This window comes from Leptonychotes weddellii, chromosome 2, assembly GCF_054177405.1.
Source record: "Leptonychotes weddellii isolate Sample4059 chromosome 2, ASM5417740v2, whole genome shotgun sequence".
NCBI classification, from domain to species: Eukaryota; Metazoa; Chordata; class Mammalia; order Carnivora; family Phocidae; genus Leptonychotes; species Leptonychotes weddellii.
The window spans coordinates 159,504,964-159,523,314 of record NC_138370.1 but is presented as its reverse complement, the minus strand read 5'-3'; the positions used below and the strand labels follow the sequence as shown (position 1 = coordinate 159,523,314).

The window sequence follows — 18,351 nt, the reverse complement described above, 5'->3', positions numbered from 1 at the left end:
AATCGAGGAGTGAGGAAAAAGGGAAGGGGCGGGGGAGAGGGACCAGGGAAGGCGTCAGGGGGAATCTCGCGAGGGTTGGAGTTTTGGCGAGAGTTTGTGGAAGATGGCGCCTGTTGTGACAGGGTAAGTCTGGGGGAATCGGAGCGCTGGGAATCGGCAAAGTTGCGGGCGTCTCGCAGCCCGCGGCGGGCGGCGTGTTCGGGGGCCGCGGCACGCTTGGCGTCCGGGGCCGCGAGGGCGGCGTCGCGTGCGTCGAGCGCGGCGGCGGCGGCGTGTGGCCGTGCGCTGCTCGCTCTGCGCCGCCGTGGCTCGGTCTCCAGCGCGTGAGGGCGGGCGGCGGCGGCGACGCCGGCGGGTGCGGGCGTGAGTGCGGCCGGGCGCGCGGGGCCCACGGGCGCCGTGCGGGTCGCGCGCCTCTTGCGCCGCCGCCCGCGGGCCCGGCCTCCTGGCCCCGCTCAGCTTTGTTCCTCCGGGCGGTCGTCGCCTCCTCGCCGGGCCGGTGTCCCCGGCCCCGGGCGCTTTGTCTTTCCCCGCTGCCCCCCGCGACTCTCTACCCCGGGCCCTTTGTTTCACCGCCTTGGGCGCTTTGTCCGACCCGTCGCGCCCCGCATCCCTTTTCCATCTCCTCCCCTCAGCTGTCCTTCCTCCCGTGCCCCTTTGTTGTGCCCTTCGCTGTTCGGTAGCTCAGTGACCTGCCACAACCCAGGCACCAGATTTCTGTCTTTTAATTTTTCTTCCATTATTTTTCTCACGTGTTTTCCTCTCACCTTTATGTTTGCTACTTGATCACTCCCAGAGTCTTTGTCTCGCCCATTCAGTGGCTTATTCGCTTGGCACCCCCTTCCTCTCCCATCATCGGTTGATTTATCCACTACCCACGGAGTGTGTCGGCTGAACTGTCTCAGCCTCGGGGACTCCATCTGGTGCTTCTGCGCGCAGACAGACCCTACGGTTTGTTGTTGTTTTTGTGGGTCTTGAAAGAGGCGTGGGGATACTTAGTTTCCTCCTCGGCGTTCCGCACCCTTTTCTCTTGGGATTATGTGTACATACACACACACACACACACACACACACCCCCACTCACCCCCCTTTCTTTCGGGATTACTTAGCTTCCTCCTCGGCGTTCCGCACCCTTTTCTTTTGGGATTATGTGTACACACACACACACACACACACACACCCCTTTCTCTCGGGATTATAGTGTCTCCAGTTTTCTTCGCGGCCTCTTTGGGCCCATGGTTGTTTTGCTTGGAAACAGTAGCCCTGGAAAAAGATCTGGTCTCTAGGTTATTGCTCTTCCACCCCCGCCCCCTCTGCCCTTAGGCCGTTTCTGATGGCCTAGGCCAAGGTCAGCTGTCGTAGCTTTGCTTCTGGGTTACCTGCGGGTATTGTAGGAAGGTTAGAAGAGGTGCGAGGTATTTTTTTTTTTTTTCTGTTGGGTGTGTGAGACTAGTTTCAGATATCCACATTGGCTATTCATTTGGTACGTGAATAGTAGCAGCGTAAATTTTGATGTTAAAAATTTCTGAACGTTCGTGGGGAAAATTCCAGCATTTTCTAGACTATAGGTCTAGAGTTAGTTATTTTACCAGTAACTCCTGCTGCTAAGGAAAAAGGGAGGCATCCTACTTGGGAGTTTTACTTTTTCTTAATCATTAGATAGTTTATAATTATGTGCTTTTGCTCTGTAGATCTGTGACAACCCTTCTGTCCCATCTTTGGAGTTGAAATGAGGAACACGTTTAAGAGTGCAGTTTCTGGTTGATGAATACTGCTTCTAGAATCTTTGTGGAATGCATTAATCAAATGCAATTAAAAGACATTTAAGTAATAGTCTTAAGTAAGGTAAAGTCACTTCTAATGTTAAAGGAGCTTTAAATTGTTCAGAGTGCTTATTGTTATGGTAATGTAAAAACTGGGAGGTGGGGGGGAGGGAGGGTGGTGTGGTGTATTTAAATAGCCTGAATATTCTGGTGCTGAGGAAAAGAAGTATTCAATTTACCAGGATTACTAGATTGAATATATTGTTCAGAAGTTGGTTTTTTTTCCCCCTTACTGGTGGATCACTAAGTAGAAGTTGTGTTAACCACACAATCATTTGGAGTGTCATTTCCTTTATAAACTAAAGTTCCACATAAAGTGGTACTAGTAGAGGATGTACAAGATTTAGTGTGAGGAATGTTGTTAAACATTTTTTTTTTGAAGGCTGTGATTAGAATTAGTAGTTTGATTTTAATTAATGGAAAATCTTTTTTCATAATTGATAATGTGAGGGTTTTGTGAAAATTTGCAGTCTGGGTTCAAGGGTGGATTTTACCCGTAATCATTTGTCTCCCATACTTGTTCTTTGTGCATAATCATTCTTTTGAAGGTAAAATCTTGAGTACGCTTTTTCTGACTCTAAACAAAAGTGTAAATACGGTGTAATAATGGAAGGTATTTTGTTCTGACTTGTACATGTAGGAATGATCACACAAACGTAAAAGCCACTTTTACAAACCGTGTTGTGTTTTTTGTTTCTAAATTGAATTAAGACCTTTATTTTGTGATCATATAAAACATTGCTTTTACTAAATTATATCAGATAGCAACATACTTAGAAACATACGGGATGAGTTGTGGTTGGGACACTTTCATTCTGATTATCGACTATTAAAGCTTTAAATTTGTTGTCCATGCATATTGCAGATGGGTGTGCAGAGTGTATTTTCAGGAAAAAAATAGAAGCTCACTTGTGGTATTTTCAGATCTGTTCTAATATATGCTTCTTTGTATTAGATTATGTAAGTAGTTAGGTTTATTTAAAAGTTACCTATTGTCTGATAACAGTTTTCTGTCAGTGTCTTTAAAAGGGTAAGATAAAAAATGGTTTGGGAGAAAAGCCACTCTTGCCAGCTGTACTCCATTTGTACTTCATTAAATAATCTTTGGCACTCTGGATGGATAAGATTAGGGAAAAATGGTGTGTTTGAAAGTTCTTACAAATCCTAATTCTAGGATTGGGTCATTTAAAAAAATAAAGTTTAAAAACCTAGGATGTGGCTTTAAAACGTTTTTTGCATCCTCCTAATACTAAATTTCATGTTATTTCAACTAGGGGCAGTATTTTCTCATGGATTGACTAAAAGTTGTTATTCTTGGCATCTGGCTTTATGATTATTTCCAAGTTACTCTACTTCCCCTGGGCCAATTTCCTAACTATGTAGTAAAATGGGAATTGTAATAACTTGCCACATCTGCACAGGATTGCTGTGCCTTAGGATTTGCAGAGAGCATCCTTGCATGAAAGGTGTGGTTAAATTCTAGGAATTGTTACTGAAATAAGCTGATGTGAAGTAGGTCATATTTTATAGGAAGTCAAGTAGGAGGTTATGAACGAAGTTCTTGGCAAGTCACAGTGGTGATAGTGGGATGAAAAAAATGAAAATATGTATTATAGTTTGGGTAATAAAACCAATACATTTTTTTCCCTATAAGCTTAGAGGGAGAGGGATAAGTAAAACAAATTACAGGGTGGTGTATTTGTTGTATAAGAGATTGAAAATCTGTCAAGCTCAAGTAATACTGTAAAATTATGGGATGCTTTCCCTCTATTGATCTGTTTTCTGCACTTGGTGATTTTTTTTAAAGTTTTTATTTTATGCGTGTGGGTAGTATGTTTTAAAAGTGGTGGCACAAAATGTTTTCATTAGACTCTAGGCCAAATCTGTTAATAGTAATGACTATTTTCAATATCCCTTGTAGTTTTTAATGCTTTGTCATTTGCTCTAAAGAATATTTCCAACAACCAAGAGCCATGATTTCAGACCCTTGATCAAAGGCCCTTGGCCCTTGATCTGGGAAAGTGTTTTACATTTAGAAGATGCTCCGTAGACACTTAACTGAACAAACGAAACCTGTTGTTTCTCTGTTCTTGGTAGATGATACAACATCCCAGCTAAGTTCCCCAAGCTAGATTTCTGGATTCCTCTCTTACAGTAACCCTTCACATTTAGACACTAAGAACTGAAAATTTTCCCTTCTGAAAATCTCTTGAATCTGTGTCCTTCATCCCTGCTGCCACAATTCATGTTCTCATTTCTCTCATGGGTTAGTATAAACATTGGCAGCTTCCTTTTTCTGTTTGTAGGTTCACCTCCTTTATCCAGATTCCACACAGTCTAAATAGCAAATCTGATCACTTCACTTCTTAGTTTAAAAACCTTTCAATGGCTCCCCCTAGCAGCCTTCATTAAAGAGGCAGTGGAGTAGAGAGTATGAGTTCACATTTAGGATTTAATCCGGACTGGGTTCCAGTTCTGTCTCTGCCATTTAAAACCTCATAACACTGACAAGTGATCTGAGTTCTCGCGTTTTCCATCAATTGCAAGATAATTATTCTTAGCTCAGTGGGTCGTGGTGAGGATTGAATGCAAGAAAACATTTAGTAGGATACCTAAACACATAGCAAGCAGGTGCTCAAAAAATGTTAGCTAGCTTGACATATAGGGTCCTCTATACCTATTTCATTTACCTTTTCTCTAGCTGAACTGTATGCCTATCTTTCCTTTACTCTTTAGTGCTCTGGCTATATTTAAGAATCTGCAGTTCCCTGGATGGGTTTAGCAGTTTAATGCCTGCCAGTACGTGAAAAGTGCTGGTATTAGTGGGTTATTATTCAAGACTTAGGTCTGACGATATTCTAACGGGATCTTCCAGGCTGGGTCCAGTGCCCCTTTGGTGTGTTCTTAAAGGACTCAGGATAATTCTCTTGGAAGTGTCATACTAAGTTGTAATTGTCACATTCAAAGGCTTTTCATTAGTTACCTGGTGGCAGATACCATTTTTTTTCATAATCGTTTATATATTCTTATACTCAAAAGAGTGTCTAGCACATGATAGGGACTCGGTAAAAAGGTTTTTTGAACAAGTGACTCAAAAGAGTACTTTGAAACCTTGGCGCAACCTGGTTCCTGTAGGCAGAATTTGATGTACATGGGAATGTATTGATTCTCTAGGGAATTTAATTGCCGAGGTACCCAGAGGAATTGATATTTTCAGCTACAGGCATTCTCATAGCCTCTAAGAACATTATAGTAGAATCTTAGCCAGAAGTTCCTTTTGGATTATACTATATTGTTTGTACAAAACTGTTAAGTTTAAATTTCACATTTTGTTTTTTGTATGGTTGACCAGTGTTTCTCAAAGGGTTACATTATTTTTACATGTTCTAAGTCCTTCTTAGATGCATAGGGATGTACATTAAAACTTAAGACTCTGCTTCTTTTGCCGGGGGGGGAGCCATGCCATGGAACCAAATAATAACCTGATAACCTTGATAATCTTCAGGAAGCCTCTGGAATTGTGGACAGGTTACGATTTCTCCAAGCTTCAGGTTCTACCTCTATATAATAGGGAATGATAATTTTGTTGTATTTATCTGACAGGCATGTGACTATCAAGTAAGGTAAAATACGTTAAATTATAAAGGCCGAATAAAAATATTTAAGTGATTTGTAAATACTAAAGCACTGTATACAAATATTTTCATTGTAACAAACGGTTTCTCCTGCTAACCTTTCACAGGCAGTATTCAAGATGGACTTTTTATTTTGTAACCTGTGGTTTGTGGGTCATGTTTTAGGAAGGCAGCAGTGTATTTAGTGCAAAGGACCGCAGCTCTTGAAATATGTGCCTTGGCATTTTGAGCAGACATATTTGGTAAATTACTGCTTGACCATGGATGTTGTCATTGAGTCACCCCCAACTTTTGGGGTCTACTTGTTACTGCTGTCTTCTCTGCTTGGACAGCCGTAATAAAGTAGGAATGTTGAATGTCTGGCTGCAGCCATCTTTCATACATCCTGCCCACAGTTCTGGATGCCCCTGAGGCCTGGCACAGCATCATGGTGTCACTTATGCCTCATTAGACCTGCTTCTGCTTCAGGGAATGAAATGATATCCTAGTAGTATGAAAAGGATAATGTGTTTCCTGAACATACTTCTGAGGAAAAGCAAGCATTAGAGGCACTCTGACTTGGGTTGTATAGTTGGTAGTAATTACCTATCTGCATAAATATTTATGTAGGTTTGTTACGTTGAGACAGTGTATAATGATAAGCATGACAGCTTTTTAGTCAAATTGGTCATGTTCATGGCAGTCTTGGAAATATTTGCACTATTTTAAGATTACAGAAACAATGTAGAAACCACTGCTGCTTAGGTATCCTAAGTTGCAAAAGCCTTGAGATAAAAATGCTGCACCTGTTGGATGTGAGCTGGAATATACTAGAAAATCAAGTTGACTTTAACTCCCCTCCCACGCTTCCTTTTCTATATTCAATAGTTTTAACTTGGCCTTAGAGCTAACGTTTTTTCTGCACATTGTTAATTAGATGATAGAATTGTAAATGAATACGAGTGTATTTCTCATAAAAAGTTTATATAACCAGGAAAAATGTTTATCACTTTATGAAACCCTGTTATTTTTTATTAGCATGGTAAAGATTGTGTTATATAACTGCAATATTAGTTGCCTTATAAAGTATAGAACCAATGTTGTAGGGTTTTTTTCTTTATTATTATGAAGACTTTATTTTGGAATTAATTTTGCTCCAGACCATACTAGCTTTCGGCTGGTTTGTGTAACTGGAAGAAGGGTCTTTGTTCCCTTATTGGAAAACTGCAGACCTACTAAGATCTTGCCTTATTTTGCTAACATACCTTTTTTTTTTTAATTTTTATTTTTTAAAGATTTTATTTATTTGACAGCGAGCGAGCAGAAGCAGGGGGAGTGGCAGGCAGAGGCAGAGGGAGAAGCAGGCTCCCCGCAGAGCAGTGGGGCTCCATCCCAGGACCCCGGGATCATGACCTAAGCTGAAGGCAGTCGCTCAACCAAATGAGCCACCCAGGCGCCCTAACATACCATTTTTTTAAAAATATTATTTATTTGAGAGAACGAGTGCACGCGTCAGGGGGAGGGGCAGAGGGACCTGGAGAGGGAGAGAATCTCCAGCAGATTTCCTGCTGAGCGGCAGCCCACACGGGGCTGGATCTCATGACCTCAGGATCATGACCTGAGTTGAAACCAAGAGTCGGATTCTTAACTGACTGAGCCACCCAGGCGCCCCGTGTTTTTTTGTTTGCTTTTTGTGTTTTTTGTTTTTAATGGACTTTATTTTTTAGAGCACTTTTAGGTTCACAGGAATATCGAGGGGAAGGTACAGAGATTCCCCATGTTCTCCCTGCCTCTGTACATAAATAGCCTCCTTCATTATCAACATCCCCCAGCAGAGTGGTAGATTTGTTGTAATTGATAAACTTACATCGATACATTATCTTTCTAAGTCATAGTTTACATTAGACTTTGTTCTTTGGGTTTGGACAAATGTAAATCTATCTACCAGCGTAGTTTCTTACAGAGTAGTTTCATTGCCCTAAAAATCCTCTGTGTTCTGCCTACTCATCCCCTTCCCACCCTTAGCCCCTGGCAACCACTGAACTTTGTATTCTCTATAGTTCCCAGCATATATTTTCCAATCATTTAACTTTTGGTTTGAGTATGAGAAAATTTTTGATTCAAAAAATTATGTAGTTCTGTACAAAGCTCCTGATCCATACACCAAGTGGAGGAAGCAGAAACATTGAGGTTCCCAGTCATGAGGGGAGGGGTTAAGGGAAATGCCTATAACCGTGCCTTAGTGGTTCTCCTTTATAACTGCTTAAATATGTTTTAAAGAAACAGTTGTTGAGCACGTAATAGGTGTGACTGCTATGTTAGCGGTCTTATAAAGATGGCCAAGAAGTTGTCTGGTGAAGCTCATGATTTAGTGAAAAGTGCACAGATAATTATAATAAGGGAGATTATAAGTGCTGTAACATGTATAGTGGTGGGAACACAGGTGTGAATGATTATCTTAATTGGAGGAGCGTTCATAGAAAAGGTGAGAGCTGATAGGGGTGTTAGGAAATAAAACTGGAAAAGTTGTTGGGGCTTCTTGGAGGACCTTGAGTGCAAAGTTAAGGGTTTGGATATCAATCAGGGTTTGGGGTAGGAGGGCATTGAACATTGTTGAAGAAGTGAGGCAGGGTGTAATCAGTGTAAAATAGATTGGGGTGGATGGAGACCATAGGAGAAATGTAATCAAGGTCTCATCTTCATGGTAGCAGGCCTAGGAATGGAAAGAATAGAGCAGCTCTTTCTGGAGACAGGATGGTATTGGGAGCTTTGCAATCAGTGCGCTATAGATCTGCGGCTATGAGCATTTCACTTAATCTGTCTTGCCCTTGTCTGAAAAATTGGAGAAAATAATACTTCATGGTATTGGTGTGAAGGTTATATGAGATACGAGAAAAATGCCTAGCTCAGTTCTGGGAGTAGTAGCTGCTCAATAGGTCCTACTCTTCCCCTTATCTGGAGTAGAATTTAAAGGATAAGATGGGGGAGCAGGGAAGGGTGGAAGGGAAGGTGGGGAGAAAAAACCAAACGATGAAGCCAGGTGAAGTAATTAGAAGTGGGAAAGTCTGAGTGAGGTGAGCAGGTACAAGAGAACCTGCATAACAGTGCTTTGTTTCTTTTAGCTTTTGAACAAATGCTGAATAATTTGCGTATTTCTGTAACATTTTTGCATACTTTTGTAACATTTAACATCTTTCTGCAGTTATATAAATATATCTGTATTGAGTGTGCCTCCCTTTCTAAGTCTGATTTGTCAGCCACCTCTGTAAGGACAGGATCAGTATTTTACTTACCTTGCATAATTATGGCTCAGTTGTTATCAGCCAGAATGTTATTTGCTAGATGGATAGGACTTGAATGGATTTAATATATAAACTTGCCACTAGGTGGCACTTAGTCTAAGTGATAAATCTGATATTCAGCATAGATTAGTTTTTCTGAGAACCATGGTGAAACTGACCTGGATTATGGTCTGCTTTCTGCCATTTCTGGACCACAGTTTTTGAAGTGGAATATGAAACTTCCAGCAAATAGAAAACTCATAGTATTGAAAACTGGAAAAAGCATAATGCCATTACAACATGTTCTGTAGAAAGAAACTGAAGGGAAGCTCAGTGAAATTGCACAAGTGACCAAATTCCCCATCTCTAAATGTATAGACAGTGAAGCCTGGTGGGTTAGATTTTAGGCGATGGTTTTTATGGTTAAAGGAGGAGACTGTAGGAATTTGTTTCTTATAATGAAAGATGATGATGAGGTATGATTTGTAGGGATACTAGACTGTGATTCTAGGTTATTTACATTTTGGTGTGTTGTATTCTCCCTGTAACATACCACAGTATGTAATTATATCCAGTGTGACAAATGTTATAGATTATTAACTCCGTTAGATTAAGGAAACTTCAGAGCTGGAAAAGACCTTGCTAATCATGTGTTCTAAAGTAATTACCTTTTTTTTTTAAGATTTTATTTATTTATTTATTTGACAGAGAGAGAGCGCACGTGCGCGCACAAGCAGGTGGGAGAGGCAGAGGGAGAGGGAGAAGCTCGATCCCAGGACTCTGGGATCATGACCTGAGCTGAAGGCAGACGCTTAACGGACTGAGCCACCCAGGCACCCCTAAGTAACTACTTATTTAAATGAGGGCACAGATGGACTGAGTAATTTCCAGTTGGCTAATGGCTGAGACCCATTCAGTGATTGAGCTGGGACTAGTTCTGGTTTGCTTTTTGGGGAGAGACTTGTGCTGGTCTTTTTTCTGTTTATACCACTCTGCTGCTTTTTAATGTTACAAGAACTTTGTTTTGTCTTTTTTTTTTTCCTGTGGGTGTGGACTTACAGCAAGAATACAAATCTCTCAACCCCAAGCTTGGTTTGGGGCTGCTGCCAGTGTTGCTTAATAAATGGTCAGCTCTGAGCCTGCCTCTTCTTTCCTCCTTGGCTGTTTTCCTGTTCTTGATGCTGCTTGTGTTCTCTATCTTATATTTTTGACTGACCAGGGTGGCTTCTTTTAGAACACATTTGTTCTCAGTGCACACTTATCACCTACTCTGCTTTAGTTATCCCTACTCCAGAATTGCCTGGGTTCTGGCTCAACCTGGCTCACCCCAGTCCCTGCCTCTTGCCTCCCTAACATCTTAGTTCTGCCACTCGCACTAAATTGCAGCTGGTTGTTTCCAGAGGCTCTGTTAGAGAAAATGGAAGGACAGAAGAAGAGATTTAGAAAAAGGAAGACCGTCATATAGGGAAGGAGGCCACAACTTGAAATTTTACACTGGAAGATGTACTCATTTATGAACCTGGTGATTTTTATACAGGGGTTTTTCTAGCGTATATGTCAGGACATTATTCCCTAACTGTGGAACTCATTAGATGTGTTGTATCTGTCATCTGTGCTTAACCAAATGTCAGGGAAGTGAATTAAATCCATTTCAGCAGTCCAAAGATAGTATTGATAGTTTTAGTAATTTACTTACATCTTATAATAATGAGTGTCGTCGTTTGATTAAATGGATAGTACTGAATTAGTGGGAGTTGCCACGTCACTACTGTAATGTTCAAAAAACAAACTTAGTAGCTGTAGCTTTCAAAGATTATTTCCCAGTTACTGGTAAACATGCCATTTTTCATGCTGGCCTCCCCCCGCAATATAGGGGAGATTCTTTTATGTATAGGATTTAGGAGCATATCATTTACTTAAGCCTCATTTCCAAGGATGTAACTCCTGAAAGTTGTCAGTTGGTATATTAAATATCTTAAATGACATGAGAATTTAAATTAACACGGTAGCTTAGATGTACAGTTGATTTATTTTTTCTTCTCATTTTTAGCTTGTTTTTCTAATTCAGGCAAGTGACTATGTTGATGTCGAAGTTTTTCTCAAGGGTTAATTAATGTCATCTATAGATACTTCAGATGATTTTTTTCTGCTGGAAAAATGTATGTAAGAAATCCAAAAGTAATTTAAATATATCATGGAAAGGCAGCCACTGTAGTCTTCCACCAGGAAATTAACTACTGTGAACAACTGGGAGTATAGTCTTCAACTTTTTTTTTTAGTGGAAATGCTGACATTCTATTTATTGTCAATAGTTTAGCAAACATATTAAGGGGTTTTAGGGAATTGACATTTTGTTAAGTTTCTACTGAGTCTTCAACTACGTTGAGGGAAATAGTAGCTCCATTTTATAGATAAGAAGTCTGAGGGTCAGGTATTTAATTAATTTGACTCAAGTTCAGGAAGCTTTACTTCTGCCTCTGCCATTCATTGCCCTCCCTGTACTGATAGAGGTTTTGTTTTTCTCTACCTAAATGATAAACACCTGAAAGCTTCCAAACTCTCTCCTAGGTGGCAAGCAGTACCAGAGAGAATTCTAATAAAGACTTTAAGGAAAAGGGGATTATATTAGATTATTACTTTAGATGAAGTATTAGGTTTACTGTTTGATTATTTTAAAAATAAATGTATATTCTAGAAATGCATTCAAAGTTAGATTTGACTATGTATTTGTAACCATATTTTTCTGATGAAATGTCTTTTTCTTATTTTGTGTAATAATTTTATTTTCCAGATGATACTTTTTGTCAATTTATATGAAGTATTTTCTCCTAGTGTTTCATTTGTCATTCAATTTTATTATTGTCTTAAGTGAGTTTAAAATTTTTATGTAGTCAAATTTGTAGTTTTTCCTTTAGCTTTGTGTTTTGCTTGTCTTCCTCACCCCTGAGATTATGAAAGCATTCTTTTGTTTTTGTTTTTCTTTTTTTTTTTAAGATTTTATTTATTTATTTGACAGAGAGAGAGACAGCGAGAGAGGGAACACAAGCAGGGGGAGTGGGAGAGGGAGAAGCAGGAGCCCCACTGAGCAGAGAGCCGGATGGGGGGTTCGATCCCAGGACTCTGGGATCATGACTGGAGCCAAAGGCAGACGCCCAACGACTGAGCCACCCAGGCGCCCCCATTCTTTTTTTCTTCTTCCAAATGTTCTTTTATAATTTAAAAAATTATTTATCCCTTTAACCCTTCTCGGAGGTTTTTGGTTGGTTGGTTTGTTGGTTGGTTTTTTTGCTGTGTGTTATGTGATGTAGGTTCTGACCTTATTTTTTCTAAATGTATACATTTAGAACCAAATGTATTGTTTTCATATAATCAGTTTTTTCTGTCTTCTGTTATATAGAGTTGTGGTTCTTAAAATGAGATCCTTGGAGGGCAGCAATAGATTAACTTGTTAGAAATGCACATTCTTTCACTCCACCCCAGAGCTCCTGTCTCTGAAGCCCTGGAGGAATAGAGTCCAGCAGTCTAGTTCAGCAAGCCCTCCAGGTGATTCTGATGCCTGAAGTTTGTAAATCACTGTGAGAACTCCTCTTTAAGGAAGGGCAGGCCCTCTACTTGTGCCCTGGATCCCATCCCTTCTCGGCTACTCTAGACGTTGGAGTAGCCAGCTAGCCTTCCCTGTCTCTGGTCTCAGTTTTTACCTTTCTCTTGAAGCATCCTTGACAGTATATAAACATGCTGTTGTTTCTCTGGATTCCACACTCCCCTTTGGTTTTGTTTCTTCTTTGCCCTTTGCAACAAACTTCCTATGGAGAGTTCTTTCTGTCTCCACTCTCCATTCCCTCTAAACCTACTTCAGCCAGGCTTTTTATCTCCACCATTCAACAAAACTGCTCCTCTCAGGGCTCCTGGATGGCTCAGTCGTTCGTCTACCTTCGGCTCAGGTCAAGATCCCAGGGTCCTGGGTTCGAGCCCCTTATCGTGCTCCCTGCTCTGCAGGGAGCTTCTCCCTCTCCCTCTGCATGCTGCTCCCCCTACTTGTGCTCGCTCTTTCTCTGTCAGATAAATAAATAAAATCTTAAAAAAAAACCAACAACAACAATCCTGCTCCTCTCAACTTACCGGTTCCCTCTATGGGTGAATGTAGTGATGAGTTTTTTTCAGGTGTTATCTGACTTGATCAGCATTTGATATCTTGGATCACTGCCTTCTTATTCAAACATTTTTTTCATTTGGCTTGTAGGATACCACACTCTTGGGTAGCTACCTTGATGGCACCTTTTTCTTGGGTCTCCTTTCTAGTACTTTCTCATTCTCCCACATTTTTCCTGCTCTTTATCCCACATTCTGTACTCCTTCCTGTTTTATTTTTCTCACTTGTATGAATCAGCTTCTCACGATATGTATTCTTTGCCTTTTGATTTTGTCTTTCTCTGCCCTACTAAAATAGAGTGCTTGGTACATAGATGATACTCAGTATTTGTTGAATGAATGAATGAACCAGGGAAGTGTTCTAGCAACATCACTTTTTGAATGCTCTTTTTCTCACTGATCTGAAATCCTGCTTATATTCCTGTATGTTATAAAGTTTTATGGGCCCCCAGTGTTAGTACAGATTCATCTAATGTGTTTTAAATATAATCTGTTACCTGAATGTGGTTCAGTAGCCTTGAGATCTGTTGTTACATTTAGTCTTTGCCATTGTCTGGTGTGGAAGGTAGTAGTATTCTGTTTAATAGAAATTTAACCAAATTTACCTGTGGGAGAGTTGGAATTCAGACTCATGTCTCTGGATTCCAATTTCATTGTGAGGAGCATCTTCTAATGATTGTGTAATCTAGTATGTGATAATGCTACTGGGCATTCCTCCTCTCCACACCCCCACCCCAAATTCAAGATTAACCTTCAGTCATCTGCGCGATTGGTTGTGCTCTTTAACCATAAGATCCCCTTCCCTCAGTCTAGCCAGAGTAAACATCTGAGACAGGAGGATGAAGTTGAGCAGGGAATTGGTTTATGTGGGATTTTTTTAAAGTAGACTTTGTTTTTTTATAACAGTTTTATGTGGGATTTTTGTCTCTGCATTTCAGTTTATGATTTTGGAAAAAAGGTTGTAGAAGAAACACAGGCTGGAGGTCGTGAAATAGGTTCTCTTCAGTAAGAAATTTTGGTGATATCTCTGCTTCACTTTTTTTTGGCGTGAATAATGCCTCTTTGATCTAGGCTTTAATTTAAACATGATACTATATGTGTCACAGAACTTAGAAAATAATTCTTGTACTGTAACCAAAAGTATTACTATTAAGAATGACTTGAGTCTCATGCTTTTGGTACTCTAGATACATTCATTCTTTGTATTATACTGGAGTACTTTTAATTTTGTTTTATGTCAAACTGTTTTATAAATGTAATTTTAAAGTTTTTGCTGCAAATGTTGTTTTTCCAAGACAGCAGCTGTGGATGTGGCTTAAAAACTGATGAGCATCTACAATGACGAGTCTTTATGGAGCAATGAAAGGCTGCTTACAAATTGTAGCCACGGTTGAAATGAATTGTGTGTTTGTTATTTGTGAATCCCTAAGGGTAAATGTGTTTTGTAGGGGGTGAGTTAGGATAGTACAAACTGAGAGTGTTTCTGTTCTGGTAATCTTCGGAGCAGTCATTTCTGCTAGTGCTCTTTCTTATGACTGAAGGAATTTGGAATATTTTGCTTGACTACTTTGATGATTGTTTCTTTAATCATATTATTTGGATATATTTAAAGGTAAATTGTAATTTTAAGATATCTTATTGACATTGTTTCTGTCATCAAATATTTTTACTCTCAACAACTACTGTGTATAATAGCTCTTGTGAATGATCTTTACCTGTGTCTACTGTCTAAAACCCTTAAGTGTTGGGTTGTTTGGAACTTAAGTATTTTCTGTTTGGTATGATTAGCTCATACATATCAATAGTTTTAGGCACAGTACATATACTCATTTTTATTTCAAAAGCTTATGGCTTTAATAAGTTACTGAACAAGTTCAAATAGTTAACTCTTAAGTTATTTTTTTACTCCAAGATATTAAATACCACATCTAGAGTTGAGCTACAAGAAATAAAGGAGTTGTGGTATTTTCTATCAAAATATCTAGAAGATAAATTTCTCAGAAGAATTCTAGAAAATGTTTATTTTTTAAAAAAAAGGAAGGGTGGAGAAGTGACATTTGGAACAAATGAGGATCTGTCACCAAAAAAAACCCCACCGCAGTAATATGTGGGATTATGGCCAGTATTTCTGAATGTCTTAGGATATATATATTTGCAAATCTCTGAACTATTTATATATTTAAATCATCATAATAGATTCACTTTACTTTTAAAGGCAGTACTTAACATGCTTCCTGATCATAAATTGTTGACTATTGAAGATATTCAAAAATATGTTGTTAAAATTAACTTTTTTTTGTTAAATTTAGTCTCATTACTCCTAGTAATAACGTTTAAACTTCAACAGTAACATCTGTTCCTTTATTGTGTGGGACATGTTTTCGGGAGGATTTTATGCACATTAAAAATAACAATTTTTGTGAATTGTAGTTATTTTCTGTAGTCACTTTTAGATACAAAAGCATTCTCTGTGAGTTACCTCTGATTCATAACCACATTTTAGTAGAGCAGATGTAGACTACCAATGGAATAATTAGCCAAAAATATTATGGCTTAGAGAGCCCTTTGTGTAACATTTAATTTCTTGGCCAGTTTATATGAAAAATTAGTTTTGAGGCAGTTAAAATTTCTTCTCTTGGGATTTCACAGTTGTTACAGATAGCTGTAATCACCAGGGAAGTAGAAATAGTATTTCCATCAAACAGATGGCTTTCCTAGCCCTGGTCCTTAACACTGCCTGCTGAGATTCGTGTTTATGTTGGATGATTTCCTAATCACACCTTTTGAAAGATCACACCTGGTAGCAGAATATGATGCAGATGATAAAATGACTTAGTGAATTTGAGAACTTATAAAAGTTGGAAGTGTGTATAGTTCCCACGCTCCTGGGGAAGGTAATCTGTTTGTGTTAGAGAAATCAGTGTGGCTCCTAATGCTTCAGCTGTCCTTTCAGGGATTCCTTAGCTACCTCTTCCACTTTTTGACTTTCATTAGCTCTGACATCAGTGTGCTATTTTCATTTCTGTCTGGTCAGATGACCAGCCCATCCAGTGCTTTGAGGCACTGGGAGTTTTTGTTAGGCTTAAGGATAGGTTTCTATTGTGTATGAGGAAGATTTTCAGAGAATACAGTGATGCAGGGGCTTACAGTTATAAAATCGCATCTTTTTTCAGCTCTAATGTGAAGCTTTTGTGGAGATTTTACTTGTTACTATGAGGATTATCTTTCCCCTTCTGTTTTCTTTCTGTTGGAAGTTTCAAAACACGTGCACACATGTATTAGAGATTCACATGTATACTTATGCTCCTGAAATTTCAAAACCACAGTCAGTATGATTCTAAGAACTTTACATTTTTAGGCTATATTTACTCAGTAGCAAGAAATGTTTGTTTTTTTAAGTCATTTCTTAATGACATCTGGAAGAAAGCCAGTGATATTTTGGAAGTAAGAGAAGACAGAGTGCCTTTTGGAAAGATAGGGCAGGGCTTTACTTTTAATATAACTGGTCAGGGCAAGTTGTAAGAGTTACGGTAGATTGAGCTCAACTTTGGAGCTATCAAAAATTTGTCAAGAAGGAAAAAATTTCTCGTGCTTTTACACAGGTTGTTGGGGCAGGGTGGTGTTGCCATTTGTTGAGATGAGGTGGCACTGAGCTAAATGGCATAGTAAAGGAGTTAGTGTTGGTGGGGAGAAGTTTCTGGGTTTGAGTGTGTTGAGTTTGAGGCCCTTGTAAGAGATAGATGAAGATATATGGTGGCCAGTGATGTATGGTCTGTGGTTCCTGGAGCTCAGGAGAGAGGTCAAGGTTGGAGAGACATACCTGAAGACTGTGAGATGGTAATTAAAATCTTGGGAGCGGGCAAAACCTCCCTGGGAGAGTTGGAGTTAAGCAGGGACAAACTGCTGGTGAGCACCAACATTTAAGGAATGGGTAGAGGTGTGGAAACCAGTGGAAAAAAACTAATAAAGAGGTGGGACAAAACCTAGACAGTGTAGTGTCACAAAAATGAAGAGAGTGCTTTTAGAAGGTGGGAAAACTAGTCAGTTGCGTCAGATGCTGCAAAGAGGGCAAGTGCTATAAATCCAAGTGTTCACCAGATTTAGGACTTGAAAGACCTTGGTAAGAACAATTTCAGTGGAGGGGTGGGAGCTGTAATATGGTTTGTCATGGGTGAGGACGTGGAGACAACTCTTTCAGGAGCAATGGCTGTGAACTTGTGAGTGGAGCCATAGGTGTTGTGATGGTGCTTTTAAAGGTAGAATAGGCTTGACTTGTTTAGATGCTGATCAGAAGGAACACAGGGAGGGGATGATACTTAGATTGAAACTCTTTGGGTGCTTTTTAAAAGGGGTTTTGTTGGGGAGGTGGGCACACATTCAGTAATGCTGTGACTATGAGGACATTCATGAATTTGACTCTGTTAATGTCTCAGTCTTTTCACATTGACCATCTCATTTTAAGATTGAGATTCTTTATTGTTTTTCTCCTGAAGAGATGGTGTTCATGCTTGATTCTTCCATATTTTTTTGTTTGGTGTCTCTGTGATTCACTGAAGTGGTGGATTTAGTCAATTTCTGTGAAGCCAGAGAAGGTTGCGTATCTTTGGGGTCTTTATCCATGCACTTCGAGAGCTGTGTGACACATGCAGCAGTTTGTTCTGTTTTGTGCTGTATCACAGTCTCTAGACTTCTGATTGCTCCCCTGTGTCCATAGAAAGTTAACATGTACCCTGGTATTTGTGAATGTGTATTTACATAATTGTGTAATTACAGTGAACTGTTGTACTTTAATAATGGGCACATCAAAATGTGTACAGGATAAAAATGAAGTAAGGTTTTAAAGATACTTTAATAGAATGACAGAATCCCTTTTTATCTTCACAAGGTATTTTTTAGTGGCACCACTGTATTTAAAGACCACTTTGCTATATTTGAAATTGGGAAAGTGTACATAATATACTTCATTACTTTTTAAAATATTGGTTAATTTTTTTGATAGAGTCATTCAAAGGGCTAGATTCAAGTTCATTTTATTTCTGTACAAATCAGGTGATTTTTCTTAGCTGACAAGCCATTGTTTACCTTAAGTGTTTTTAATTTTACAAAAATAACTTCTAGATAGCATACTACAGGAAGCTGCTTGTCTTCACAGGAAAAGCAATCAATTTTGGGACATTTTTGTATAAGAAGGAAGAGTAACTGTCAAGTTTCACAACCCCTTTAAGTGCTTTGCCACCAGATAAAGAGCAGACCTCCCTGTGGTACAGGAGATTTTCATGGTTACTCCTTATCTCATGAAGATACATTGTTTTATAAAACTGGCCACATCTATAACATCTGGTAGTACTTTGTGCCATTCTGTCATCATGTTTGTTGCTTGCTAATGAAAGATGAAATGAATGAGTTCTTATGTGATGGGATTTCAGTAAGCTTTTTACAGGAATCTTCTTTTATTTTGGTTAAAGCAGCCACTCTCAGCAGATA

At 39.4% G+C, this 18,351-nt stretch overlaps 1 protein-coding gene across 4 annotated transcripts in view; it reads left to right on the top strand.

Moving 5' to 3' along the window:
- Positions 1-18,351, top strand: part of RBPJ (recombination signal binding protein for immunoglobulin kappa J region) — a 109,780-nt gene that overhangs the window by 216 nt on the left and 91,213 nt on the right. Inside the window, exon 1 of one of the 4 annotated variants that reach the window (XM_081812525.1) lies at positions 1-123. The exons of 2 other annotated variants lie outside the window; for them this stretch is intronic. In XM_081812525.1, coding sequence (XP_081668651.1) covers positions 104-123 — 20 coding nt within the window. In that variant the 5' untranslated portion in view covers positions 1-103. The remainder of the gene's footprint in view (positions 124-18,351) is intronic. One more of the 4 variants, XM_081812526.1, reaches the window with a different exon arrangement.